Below are 14,781 nucleotides of genomic sequence, written 5' to 3' on the forward strand. Positions count from 1 at the left end.
ACACCATTTTACTTCATATGCAATATGTGGGTAAAATGGCCATAAATTAATATTCCCATTCAATGCAATGTATCTATAGGCTACACTGTATCTAATGTGCACATTAATGTGTTCTTGAGCAACATTTAATGATAAAAGAAGTGTAACAATTGGAGTGATAATTACCAACATTTTAATAATAATATCTAATATTTCAAAGGCATATTGATGTATAATTTATTTCCTTATTCACTTGTTCTGTCTCCCAAAATGCCTGATAAACATGATTTAAGTCCTGATGTCTCTACAGTGGACATGTATGAAATCAATGCCCTGTTCAGGAACAGAAAGTCATTTTTTGATTTGAAACCCCATAACGTTTTCCTGAGATGTTGGTTTGTGAAATACAGTTTGAAAAGTAGTCCGATTTAAATTATAATTACAATATATTATCATATATAAATATCATATTTGATCACTAAATTAATGTCAGGCATTTTTAAAGACCAAGGAGAAGTTGTTTTCATGGTGAAACCTCCAAACATTTGGTGTCTCGGAAAATCCCTGAATGAATGTGCTCTTTACAGGACACCCAGGTGTGACATGTCTAGTGACAGAGGAATTCACTAAAATATAATGTCCTCTACAGTGGACAAAAGTCTATTCCTAGGTCCCAGGAGGATATAAACAAAACAGGAAGCAAATAAGAGAAAAGGACAAAAAAAGGTACAAGACAGGGGAAGCCTACATGAGTTAGACATAGTCCCAAAGTAATGCTGTTCCTCAGCAAGCAAAACATGAAAAATGGTTTCTGACTTAATAAGAAAACAAAATAACAACAAAAGAAGGAGACTGCGCCGCTTCTCTTCCGCCAGGGGGCGCGCGCACGCACGCTCGCGTCACGATTCGAGACGTCACCACGCCGATGACGCAGGCGTGACGTAGCGCGGATGTCCCAGAATGCCGCTGTCTGCCAGCGCAACAGTGATCAATGGTCAGGCGAGTCGGATAAACCGGTGATTAAACGCGTTAAATACCACAGATCAGCGGGTGATCGAAGCTCTTCGTGTCGGATGGACATCGCTTCACGTGACAGTTCATGAGTAAATGAGATCTACTTAGAGAAATCATCTTCATCATCATCATCATCTTCAGAGCTGAAGACAAACCCAGCAGGTAAAATCATCACAATAACATCACGATCGGTGTGATCATCACTCAGATTGTCATCAGTCTCAGTTTCATCTGATGATCATAGTCGAGATTGACCAGTTCCTCAATAAAATCATCATCATCATCACCATCACCATCACTATCACTTCTCTGATTAATGTTAACGTTATGATCACAGTGAACGACAATCACAGCTGTAACACTCGTTACAAACACACACTCAACAAGACAACTGTCGTTTTTTAAGTGGCTTGTAGTAACATGTATATACCGTGGTGAATGTGTTCATTCAGTACAGTCACAGTATTTCTGTGATATAACATCTCTGAAGAAGAATGTATTGTTTTCCTCAACTGTGGTCGCTTTAGAAAATAAACCAGAGAGAATGTGAAAAGTGTTTATTAAACTCATACACATACACCATAACATTACCAGCACAGCTCAAAGAAACCGATTAGTAAAACTTAGTGGCGGAATTAACATTCTTAAAGGGACAGTTCACCTAAAAATTAAAAGTCTGTCATTAATTACTCTCCCTCATGCCGTTCCAAACCCGTAAGACCTTCGCTCATCTTCAGAACACAAATGAAGATCTTTTTGGATGAAATCGGAGATATTTCTGTTCCTCCATTGATAGTCTACGCAACTACCACGCTTTCAACCCCCAGAAAGGTAGTAAAGACATCATAAAGTAATCCATGTGACTCCAGTGGTTTAACATCAATTTTATGAAGAGATGTGAGTGTTCAGAAATCTCTCAGACTTCATTAAAAGTATCTTCATTTGTGTTTCGAAGACAAACGAAGGTCTTATGGGTTTGGAATGACATGACTAATTAATGACAGAAGTTTAATTTTTGGGTGATCTTTCCCTTTAAGTGTCTTTAAATACCACGTACTAACACTTACTGTGTACATACATGTTTTAACATTGTACTTGTATTTAAAAATACCTTCATGTAATTATAAATGTAATTCATTTCTGCACCTACATCTATAAATACACTGTTGATTCATCCCTTACACCTATAAGGAGGCCATATTAGGTCTTGATGTTGTTTCCGGCTCTACTAGAACAGGTTTTCCTGCTTGAATGTTGATTATTTTCCCCATATTCTCCATTGTTGCGGCTCCTCTCTTCCCAGTCTGTCAGTAACGCTCTGTTTAGTTCCTGTCTCTATGAAGCCCCTCCTTCTGAAAAGCACACTGTGCTCTGATTGGTCGGCTGGAGCAGTGTGTTGTGATTGGTTGAGCGCTTCGAGTGTGTTTAGGAAATGTCCCGCCCCTTACCATAACCGCCAGTTTAACACACTACTAACTAACTCAACCAGGCCCCGCCCCTTTATTCTGCGTATTAATTATTATAATGAGGAATATTGTGACGTGTTTGTTCCCGGAAGAAACTCAAGACTACAATGAACTACAAACAACATTAAAAGAGCATTAGAATTAGACAAATCTTAAAATATTAATTACGACTTAAGTCTATGTTGTGTGGATTAAATTCAAGTTTGGGGGAAACGTATTGTAATAATGTTCGCTTTTTTTTTTTTTTTTTTTTTTTTTCAGCACAAGGTCACACTTTATTTTTTTTTAAAAATTTTAAATTTTTGACATGTTTATTCCGTGTTAACATGATCAATGTACAACGTGTCTTCCCAAGGGAAATAGAAATACCTTAACAGAAAATATTCAAAATATTGTGACACGGGTTTGGTTTCAAATAAACTACAAAAAAAAAAAAAAAAGATATATTTATATTTATATATGTATAAATGATAACATACATGCATAAACATGTTCAAAATTATAAATAGATAGATAAAGGGACTACAGTAGGAATAATAGAGATAAGAATAATACCAATTATAAATAATAATATTGGTGACTCGGTTAGTCACAAAGTTTAACAATCAAACCCTACAGAAAAGCATATGTTCGCTTTTTTTAATGCACTTACATTACGGTGCTATCATCAGATTGAAGTTGTTTAAATAAAGGAATATTTCCAGCCCATAGACGATTATTCAGAAATAACTGGTTTGATCATCGTAACCGTATCATCCTTGTTTGAGTGCAGTGATACTGTAGACAATAATAGATGGTAATATAATGCAAAAATAAACAAAATAACATTAAAAATCAAATGAAATCATTCCTCTGGCAGTAACTTGAGCTGCTGGTTAATCTCAGCGCTGACGTTCGCGTCTCTGATAACGTTACACATTAGAATGAAAGATGGCATACATGGTAGGGTGTCATGTCAGTATTTAAAACTGTTTATTTAGACTTACGTTAAGTGTTAAGTGAAACTAAATTAGGATAATTTTCTTCTCAAAACATCCATTGACAATAATGCAGGCGGAAATTCCTTTACGCTATTAATCGGAGCAAAGTGTGAGACGCGGACTGTGATAAAGGCCTGAAGCAGCACCAGAGTTTTGCAAAAAAACATCAACCGAAACCAAGTACACTACCGTTCAAAAGTTTGGGGTCAGTAAGATTTTTTAATGTTTTTAAAAGAAGTCTCTTCTTCTCACCAAGGCTGCATTTATCTATCTATAAATTACAGAAACGTCTGTGTGTCTGTCTGTGTGTCTGTCTGTGTGTCTGTCTGTGTGTCTGTCTGTGTGTCTGTGTGTGTGTCCTTCTGTGTGTGTGTCTGTCTGTGTGTCTGTCTGTCTGTGTGTCTGTCTGTGTGTCTGTCTGTGTGTCTGTCTGTGTGTCTGTCTGTCTGTCTGTCTGTGTGTGTGTCTGTGTGTGTGTCTGTGTGTGTGTCTGTGTGTGTGTCTGTCTGTGTGTGTCTGTCTGTGTGTGTCTGTCTGTGTGTGTCTGTCTGTGTGTGTCTGTCTGTGTGTGTCTGTCTGTCTGTGTGTCTGTCTGTCTGTGTGTCTGTCTGTGTGTCTGTCTGTGTGTCTGTGTGTGTGTCTGTCTGTGTGTGTGTCTGTCTGTGTGTCTGTCTGTGTGTCTGTCTGTGTGTCTGTCTGTGTGTCTGTCTGTGTGTCTGTCTGTCTGTGTGTCTGTCTGTCTGTGTGTGTGTCTGTCTGTGTGTGTGTCTGTGTGTGTGTCTGTGTGTGTGTCTGTGTGTGTGTCTGTCTGTGTGTGTCTGTCTGTGTGTGTCTGTCTGTGTGTGTCTGTCTGTGTGTGTCTGTCTGTGTGTGTCTGTCTGTCTGTGTGTCTGTCTGTCTGTGTGTCTGTCTGTGTGTGTGTGTCTGTCTGTGTGTCTGTCTGTGTGTCTGTGTGTGTGTCTGTCTGTGTGTCTGTGTGTGTGTCTGTCTGTGTGTCTGTCTGTGTGTCTGTCTGTGTGTCTGTCTGTGTGTCTGTCTGTGTGTCTGTCTGTATGTGTGTCTGTGTGTGTGTCTGTTAACTGCATATCTCTCGAACCGTTAGTCCGATGGATTTCAAATTCGACAGGTGTCTCGCTACAGGCACGAGTAAGTGCAGTGCCGAGTTTGACGTTGTTTGGATGAGAAATGCAAAAGATATCGTTAAATATATCATTTTTAGAAGGTTGTGGTTTAAAAATGAACATTCTGACATAAACACTGTCAGCTACACTGTTTACTTCTGAATATTATAGTTTGGTTCCTTCTGAATATTATAGTTTTCTTTACCAAGAAACCAACAATTACTAAAAACACACACAAAAACTGATTTTGCACGGGCACTTTGCACTGCTCCCTGGATCGACGGATGTGGATGTAATTCATTGTGAATGTAATTCATATTCATTTGTGGATGTTAACTGAATCTGTAAGTCAGCTGTGCTGTTTACTTCTGAATATTATATTTAATTCTGGTGCGCTTAACGTTATCGCTGCTGTGTAATAGTAGCCTATGCTATTCACCAACTAAACATATCCTATTCAATGTGTTCACAGTCTCTTTCACGGGCATCATTTGTAGTAGCCTATTCACAAACTGTTTGCTCAAGCATAGCGTTTTCTTAAATATATCGGTAAAAGAAGCACTTAGAAGGTTGTGGTTTAAAAATAAACATTCTGACATAAACACTCAGTCAGCTACACTGTTTACTTCTGAATATTATAGTTTATTCACAGCCATCATTTGTAGTAACCTAGCCTGCTCCCTGAATTCAATGCGTTCACAGTCTCTTTCACGGGCACCAAACCAACAATTACTAAAAACACACACAAAAACTGATTTTGCACGGGCATTTTGCACTAGTTTGATAAAAAACAATAAAAAAAAACAGTAATATTGTGAAATATTATGACAATTTAAAATTACTATTTTCTATTTTAATATATTTTAAACTGTAATTTATTCCTGTGATCAAAGCTGAATTTTCAGCATCATTACTCCAGTCTTCAGTGTCACATGATCCTTCAGAAATAATGCTAATATGATGATTTGATGATCAAGAAACATTTATGATTATTATCAATGTTGAAAACAGTTGTGGACAATTTTTTTTCAAAATTCTTTGATGAATAGAAAGTTCAAAAGAACAGCATTTATTTAAAATAGAATATTTTCTAACATTATAAATGTCTTTACTGTAACTTTTGATCAGTTTAACTCATCCTTGATGAATAAAAGTATTGATTTATATTATTTCTTTCCCCCAAAAATAAAATTAAAATTCTTACTGACCCCAAACTTTTGAACGGTAGTGTTTAATGTTACAAAAGCTTCTCTTTCAGATAAATGCTGTTCTTTTGAACTTTCTATTCATCATAGCATCATGAAATAAAAATGTAAAAAACTGTTTTCAACGTTGATAATAATCATAAATGTTTCTTGATCATCAAATCATCATATTAGAATGATTTCTGAAGGATCATGTGACACTGAAGACTGGAGTAATGATGCTGAAAATTCAGCTTTGATCACAGGAATAAATTACACTTTACTGTATATTCACATAGAAAACAGTCATTTTAAATTGGAATAATATTTCACAATATTACTGTTTTTGTTTGTATTTTTAATCAAGTAAATGCAGCCTTGGTGAGCAGAAGAGACTTCTTTTAAAAACATTACAAATCTTCCTGACCCCAAACTTTTGAACGGTAGTGTATATTCAACCTGATTTTCTTATTATCACTGTAAAGCTGCTTTGAAACATATATGGTTAAAAGCGCTAGATAAATGAAGGTGACTTGACTTGACAGTAGAAGATAAAAACACCTGATATAAATAAAGTGCGACTTTCTATTTTCTGGGATAAGGATCAAACAATAAGATCTTTAAACATTTGTAAAGTAGCCCAAATACATGTTGAATGCATGATATCAGCCTGTAATCTGAGAGTTGAACTGGAGCTGAAGTCATGATGTCACTGTGTGTTTCAGGGCAAATGGCCAGTCCCAGAACCAAACGAGTGCTGAAGGAGGTGCGGACCGAAGACGAGAACAATGTGAGTGTCTGTCAGCATGTGAATGAAAATGAAAATGAAAATGAAACTTGGCAAATGAAAACTAGCCCATGATTTACTCGCCCTCAAGTCATCCTAGGTGTAAATGACATTGTTCTTTCAGACGAATACAATCAGAGTTATATTAAAAAATGTCCTGGCTCTTCCAAGCTTTATAATGGCAGTAAATGGGTGTTTCTGTTTTGAAGTCCATAAAAGTGCATCTATCATCATAAAAGTGCATCTATCCATCATAAAAGTGCATCTATCCATCATAAAAGTGCATCTGTCCATCATAAAAGTGCATCTATCCATGATTAAAGTGCATCTATCCATGATAAAAGTGCATCTATCCATGATTAAAGTGCATCTATCCATGATAAAAGTGCATCTATCCATGATTAAAGTGCATCTATCCATGATTAAAGTGCATCTATCCATGATTAAAGTGCATCTATCCATGATTAAAGTGCATCTATCCATCATAAAAGTGCATCTGTTCATCATAAAAGTGCATCTATCCATGATTAAAGTGCATCTATCCATCATAAAAGTGTATCCATCATAAAAGTGCATCTATCATCATAAAAGTGCATCTATCCATGATTAAAGTGCATCTATCCATGATTAAAGTGCATCTATCCATCATAAAAGTGCATCTATCCATCATAAAAGTGCATCTATCCATCATAAAAGTGCATCTATCCATCATAAAAGTGCATCTATCCATCATAAAAGTGCATCTATCCATCATAAAAGTGCATCTGTTCATCATAAAAGTGCATCTATCCATGATTAAAGTGCATCTATCCATCATAAAAGTGTATCCATCATAAAAGTGCATCTATCATCATAAAAGTGCATCTATCCATGATAAAAGTGCATCTATCCATCATAAAAGTGCATCTATCCATCATAAAAGTGCATCTGTTCATCATAAAAGTGCATCTATCCATGATTAAAGTGCATCTATCCATCATAAAAGTGTATCCATCATAAAAGTGCATCTATCCATGATTAAAGTGCATCTATCCATGATTAAAGTGCATCTATCCATGATTAAAGTGCATCTATCCATCATAAAAGTGCATCTATCCATCATAAAAGTGCATCTGTTCATCATAAAAGTGCATCTATCCATGATTAAAGTGCATCTATCCATCATAAAAGTGTATCCATCATAAAAGTGCATCTATCCATCATAAAAGTGCATCTGTTCATCATAAAAGTGCATCTATCCATGATTAAAGTGCATCTATCCATCATAAAAGTGCATCTATCCATCATAAAAGTGCATCTATCATGATAAAAGCGCATCTATCATCATAAAAGTGCATCTATCCATGATAAAAGTGCATCTATCCATGATAAAAGTGCATCTATCCATCATAAAAGCGCATCTGTTCATCATAAAAGTGCATCTATCCATCATAAAAGTGTATCTATCATGATAAAAGCGCATCTATCATGATAAAAGCGCATCTATCCATGATAAAAGCGCATCTATCCATGATAAAAGCGCATCTATCCATCATAAAAGTGCATCTATCCATCATAAAAGTGCATCTATCATGATAAAAGTGCATCTATCCATGATAAAAGTGCATCTATCCATGATAAAAGTGCATCTATCCATGATAAAAGTGCATCTATCCATGATAAAAGTGCATCTATCCATGATAAAAGTGCATCTGTCCATCATAAAAGTGCATCTGTCCATCTAGACAGAGTTAGGGTTAGGGTTAGGAACATGTTAAAACATGCATAGATGCACTTTTATGATGATAGATGCATTTTTATGGACTTCAAAACAGAAACACCCATTCACTGCCATTATAAAGCTTGGAAGAGCAGGACATTTTTCAATATAACTCTTGATTGTATTCATCTGACAGAAGAATGTCATATACACCTAGGATGACTTGAGGGCGAGTAAAGCATGGGATAATTTTTAATTTTTGGGTGAACTATCCCTTTAAAGCGTGCCGTGTGTGTGTGTTGTCAGGTGTGTTTCGAGTGTGGAGCGTTTAACCCGCAGTGGGTCAGCGTGACGTACGGGATCTGGATCTGTCTGGAGTGTTCTGGGAAACACAGAGGCCTCGGCGTCCACCTCAGGTCAGACTCGCATTCTGAGGTGTTCCACCATCTTTAATTGATGTCATTATACGAAAGAGAACAACGGAATTATATACAATCCTATTCAGCGCAAAATCAGTCAATCTCTCACTTTACAAACAATTATCCTATGTGTAATTATCCTATATAACAAATTTTACACATAAGTGAGAATGGTAAACTGGAATGTATATGTAAGTATATGTATTATATTGCACATTTCAGACACTATGGCAATTCAAAGTGCTTTACATGGAGAGGAATACAAATAATCACACTATAGCGATTCATAGAGCTTTGCATAGAAAATAGACACAAATAAAAGCAGGGGAAATTAAAACATTTATAAAAGGAATTAAAAGAGATAAATGATACAGTTATAAAATGAATCAGAGTAAAATGAATTAAAATAGTAAATAAACTTCTCATCTGGCAAAACACCGATGTATCTTATTTTCAATAAGGTCCTCGAGGCTGTGCTGAATCGTGAATAAGTCCCGGCTGAAGGGCGTTGTTCGGCTCGGCGTGAAGCGGAGTCTGCCGGGACTTGTTCTCGATACAGCACTAGCCTCGGGTTCCTTATTGCTTTTATAAAACGGTTACCACACAATATGAATATTAAAGCCGAAAAATACGTTTCTATGCAACTTTCATGAAGTAAAATCACTAAAAGCCTTCCTTCCGCTGGAAAAAATAGTCCCTGACCATAAACAGCAACAGAAGTTACATACATTATTTCGCCAATAGATGGAGACAAAGACTGTCTTTATGAGTGAGTCAGTCAGTAGAGAAGACGTACGACTCAAACTTGGAGAAGGAAGACCATCTGACAGAGGACTATAGGCACGGGGAAACCCTTAACTGTTAAAAGGACAAGATATCAGCGGACATTCAAACGGATGTTTTTATGATGAATATAGGACTGACCTGAAGGAGAATGCTATATCTACTGTAAATGCAGATACACTCGATCTCTCACAATACTCTACTAGCTTCAATGAACAACATCAATGAGAACAAACATAGGTTTACGTTGCTAAGAGTGGTTGCTAGGGGTGTTGTGTAGTGATATCATGAATAAAACACAGCTATTGACCAATCAGAATCAAGGATTGGAACTAACCGTTTTATAAGTGTGTGTGTGTATGTATGTACTTTATGTATATGTATGTGTGTGTAAATAAATATAATAATGATAAATATACTTTTAACAGCAATATTTGCATATCATATGCAGCACAATTGAGATTTATAAGCATATGACTAAAAATAATTGCAAAAACGAATGCAGATTTTTGAAGCGTAGCTGAAGATCTCAGTCATGTGTGAGCTCCGTGTTTCTCCTCATAGCTTTGTTCGATCTGTCTCGATGGACAAGTGGAAGGACATCGAGCTGGAGAAGATGAAGATGGGAGGAAACCGGAAGTTCCGCATGTTTCTGGAGCTGCAGGACGACTATGATCCCGGCTGGAATTTACAGGAGAAATACAACAGTAAAGCGGCTGCGCTCTTCAGAGACAAAGTGAGACGCGCCGCTAAACATTCACTGACGCTAATCATTATCTTTTCTTTTGTTAATCAGATGAAAACCCTAATTATTAACTCTTTCCACCCCAGTATTTTGATCATGTTAGCTTACATTTGTGTAAATCCCGGGAAACACCAAGAAATTAGTCGACCGTCGGGCAGTTTTTGTGCGTCGGCCGACTCAGTTTCCTCAGTGTGTTCCGCACGGTTCTGCACCGTCGGCTGAAATTGGTCCTCGCCGGCTATTTTTCGGCCGATTCGACATGTTGAAACTGCGTCGGGCCGTCGGTGAGAGAGAGAACTCTGATTGGCTGTTCAGCTTAGTGAACGAGTCAGTGCACGAGAATAATAGCAAAACAGCGAGCAAAGAAGTTAAACCGGTACAGAGAGAAGGCTGTTCTACAGTGCGTGCAGAATTATTAGGCGTTGATTTTCTGATCATATTTTTTTTCCAGGCACATTTTACCAATTCCAAACCATATTAATCTTAATAACTACTATTAATTTTGTATTTAATCATTTATAAGTGATATATAATTGTTCATGAAGGCTGGAAATAAAAAACGCCTTATATTCAGGTATGCATAATTATTAGGCACGTTTTCTTTTACAGATAAAATAAGCCAAAAAAGAGATTTAACTAAGACTGAAAAGTCAAAAATTATTAAATCCCCATGAGAAGAATGCAATACTAATGCAATACTAGAGATTGCAGTTAAGGCATGACCATTGGACAGTGAAATGCTCATTGGGTCAGCAGGGTCAGACAAAAACAGGTGGTGAAGAAAAAACACGTTAACTGCAAAAGAATGAAGAATTAAGGTGAAGAATTAAGTGTGGACCATCAGGAACCCTTTAGTCTCCAGCGCCACCATTTTCCAGAACTGCAACCTACCGTACCTGAAGTCTCCAGAAGAGCAAGGTGTCAGGGTCTCAGACACTTGGGTTATGTAAAGAATCCTAAAAATGACCCCCACTTAATAAGAATCACAAGCTGAAGTGTTGTGAAATACATGAAGACTGCTTTTTTATAGGCTTTATAGACAGACAGATTGAGAGTGACTCTTGAAGGACCAGCACCACATCCTCTTCTACCACTATTTGAAGAATTCATCTTCCAAACAATAATAGAAAGTCTATTATTAATAATGGAATAATAATAATTATTAACCATTATTTTTTTTCTTTGATTAATCAGTTGAATACCATAATTATTAACTCTTTCCAGTTTACCAGTTGCCAGCCAACGGTAGCATGTTTAATCATATTCACAAAACTCCCAAAATATTTTGTCATTGTACTCGTTTCCTCTTAATGGGTTCGATATTTCATTTGGTAAAGTTAGGGAGTTTATATGAAGTTCAATGTTTGATGATCATGTCATCTTCTATCCGCTCCTGGTCTGTGTCTGAAGTCGCCTCTATCGTGTTAAATAGTGCACTCATTCAATCCCACAATGCACTGCAATAACGAGTGTACATCTGATGTACGCTCATCGGCTGGAGAATACCCATGATGCACTGCGAGAGTCGCGTCTGACCAGAAGATGGCGCTCACTGAATCAATCATCCATTTCCCAAACACTGATCCAGCGTAATATCACACAGGTTTACGCTCCTTTTTAATTGAGTCTGAAATTGTTTAATTATACATAGTTTCCACGACAGAGTTCAAGATAAATCTGTTCATCGCTACTGGAGCGGCTAGTTTGCTACGTTTCAAATGATTATTAAACCGCAAGCACAAACTATGGAAAAGCGGCACTCAGTGTCTGAACTCACTCGCTCGTCTTCATTCACTTCAAGTGGACTATCAGTGGAGGAAGAGAGGGAAGAGTGAATGGGGGTTTAAGGGGCGATTTCAGACACAGCTAATGTCTACACTGATCCTCTTCTTCACTTGTTTTTGGATCCAGAGATTCTCTACTCTTTGTGGTGAAGTTGAAGTTGTGTGTGTGTGTGTGTGTTAAAGGTGGTGACTCTGGCTGAAGGGAAGGAGTGGAGCATCGAGGACTCGTCTGCGAGGAACTGGACGCCTCCACAAGCCAAGAGTGGCCTGAGCGCTTCACACCGGTACGACACGCAAGTCGAGTCTAGTTTAGTTATAGAGCCCTCGCCACTACACTGTAGACCAGAGGACTGTACAGGTAAAAGCAGTCTACACATGATTATAACAAATCATAATAAAACAAACACAAGACAAAAGTCAATATTAATAAAAAAACACCAACAAAAATAACAGAAAGCAGCGAGGAAAAGAAAAGAAAACTACATACACATAATAAAAGAAAATATTACTGCTTTTTAAATTTGATAACTATGGAAGCTTGTTTCCGCCACAAAATAAACCATTTTAAAAGATAATTGCGACTTTTTATCTCACAATTGCGAGTTTACATCTCTGACATCTGACATCTTTTCTCAGAATTGTGAGATAAAGTCCAATTCTAAGGGAATTTTTTTTTTTTTTTTTTTTTTACCTCTAAATAGTTTATATCTCACAATTCTGACTTTATAACATGCAATTGCGACTTTATATATCTCGCAATTGCGACTTTATATATCTCGCAATTGCGACTTTATTTCTCACAATTCTGACTTCATATCTCGCAATTGTGAGAATAAAAGTCAGAATTGTGAGATAAAAAGTCGCAATTATTATTTATTTATTATTCAGTGGCGGAAACAAGCTTCCATAGATAACTGCTAATTTTAAAAGCCATAGAAAACAAATGTGTTTTCAATCGAGATTTAAAACAGTCAATTGAGGGTGTAGATCTGAGGTCAGGTGGAAGGGGTTTACACAGCCTTGGGCGGCAACAGAAGAAGCCGCTGTCCGAATAAGCAGTGATGAGTGATGTCATCGATGATGACGATGATGATGATGATGATGATGATGATGTCATTGCAGGTCCAGTGCTGCTGCGGGTCAGAATCACTCTCACTCTGATAAAGCCTTCGAGGACTGGCTGTCTGATGATGTCAACTCTTACCAGAAGTGAGTTTCACTCCATCATTGATCAATCTGTTCAGTTGATAGATGATTAACGAGGACCTATTATGACCTTTAACAGTCTTGATGTAGTGTTTTGGTCTCTACTAGAGCAGGTTTATTATATATATTCTCCATTGTTGCAGCTCCTCTCTTCCCAGTCTGTCAGTAACGCTCTGTTTACTTCCTGTCTCTATGAAGCCCCTCCTTCTGAAAAGCACACTGTGCTCTGATTGGTCGGCTGGAGCAGTGTGTTGTAATTGGTTGAGCGCTTTGAGTGTGTTTGGGAAATGTCGTAATTAATCCAACGCTTCCCTTTACAGCACTGCACTGCTTCTTGGTCCTAATTTTTATGTATTATTTTTATGTTTTGAATAAATGTTCTATAGATTTCAGGAGTTGTGGATATGCACTGGAACATAGTTGATCTTATTTTTTATTAACGTATTATCGTTAACTAAAACTATTAGAAACATTTCTGTTAATTGAAATGAAGTCAAAATAAAATATAAATAATAGTTGAAAAACTTAAACTAAACACACATTAGAAATGTTGCCTTGGCAATAAACTGAAATAAGTTGAGATTGTAGCACTAAAATTATTAACTGGAAACAGATAACGAAAACTGACGAAAACTGAAATAAAAAATAAACCCAAATAGCAATTTTAAAATAAATTAAAAAAACTGCTAAAATGACAAACGCACATAACGAAATGACTGACAATTAAACTAAAACTAATGTTTAAAAAAAATAAAAAAGGTAATTTAAAATATTAATATTATTAAATATTAATACAACTAAAATAACACTGGTTTGTGTATATATTTATATCTAATTTATTTATCTTTGTTTACATATACATTTTTACATTCATTTTCATAAAGGCATTTGTTTTAAAAGTTTAATAAATGCATGATGTTTCCAAAGTCAGTGATTTATTGTTAAATAATTGTGATCTGAATATTGACTCGAGTGAGTGTGATTTGTGCCGTAATCAAGCAGCACATGACTCAAACGCTTGCGTCTTACTGGCTGACAGACAGGTACACAGAAAGCACTAGATAGTGATGTAACCATAGACTGTAAAAAAATATGGACGTAGTGTCCGTGACGTAGGTTTCTGAAGAGCATTTTTGAAGCCTAAAGTGGGCGGAGCCGGCCGTCGCCATCTTGGCCTTGCGTCACTCCCGGATAACAGAAAATAGAGAGCCTAAGTCCCTCCCCTTCCGGTCGACCACCATGGGACCTTATTTTGGAAAAATATTGTATGGTAGTCAATGGCGAGAGACAACAAATATTTTGATCTCGTTTGAATTGTGCCCTGAATTACACATATGATGTTTGTCAATTTAAAATATACATTTTAAAGTCAAGAAAGTCGCAGTTTGATGTAAAACTGTTGAGGTATAAGACTGTGAAAATACGTAATTACAGAGACTACAAACCCAAAAGGCGCACGTGTGACGTCATACCTTTTCTCTCGATGAATGAAGCTAACTTTACTGAAGCTAACGTCTGTCTGTTTCTATAGTCTTACGTTATAATCGTAACGTTACGCCGTAATGCCTGAGTGTTTTGTACCAGACTGCACACATACGAGCAACGGATCTTGTG

General features: G+C 36.8%; 1 protein-coding gene across 6 annotated transcripts in view; it reads left to right on the forward strand.

The window, feature by feature from the left end:
• The first annotated feature begins 903 nt into the window (after positions 1-903).
• The window catches only part of arfgap1 (ADP-ribosylation factor GTPase activating protein 1), a 34,671-nt gene continuing 20,793 nt past the window's right edge, over positions 904-14,781 (forward strand). For all 6 annotated transcript variants that reach the window (XM_084100336.1, XM_084100338.1, XM_084100339.1 and 3 more), the window contains exons 1-6: positions 904-1,155; positions 6,470-6,534; positions 8,537-8,646; positions 9,997-10,168; positions 12,145-12,245; positions 13,084-13,170. In XM_084100336.1, the coding sequence (XP_083956462.1) occupies positions 6,475-6,534; positions 8,537-8,646; positions 9,997-10,168; positions 12,145-12,245; positions 13,084-13,170 (530 nt within the window). In that variant the 5' untranslated portion in view covers positions 904-1,155; positions 6,470-6,474. The remainder of the gene's footprint in view (positions 1,156-6,469; positions 6,535-8,536; positions 8,647-9,996; positions 10,169-12,144; positions 12,246-13,083; positions 13,171-14,781) is intronic.

Source organism: Abramis brama, assembly GCF_963993115.1.
Source record: "Abramis brama genome assembly, chromosome: 23".
Classification (NCBI taxonomy): Eukaryota; Metazoa; Chordata; class Actinopteri; order Cypriniformes; family Leuciscidae; genus Abramis; species Abramis brama.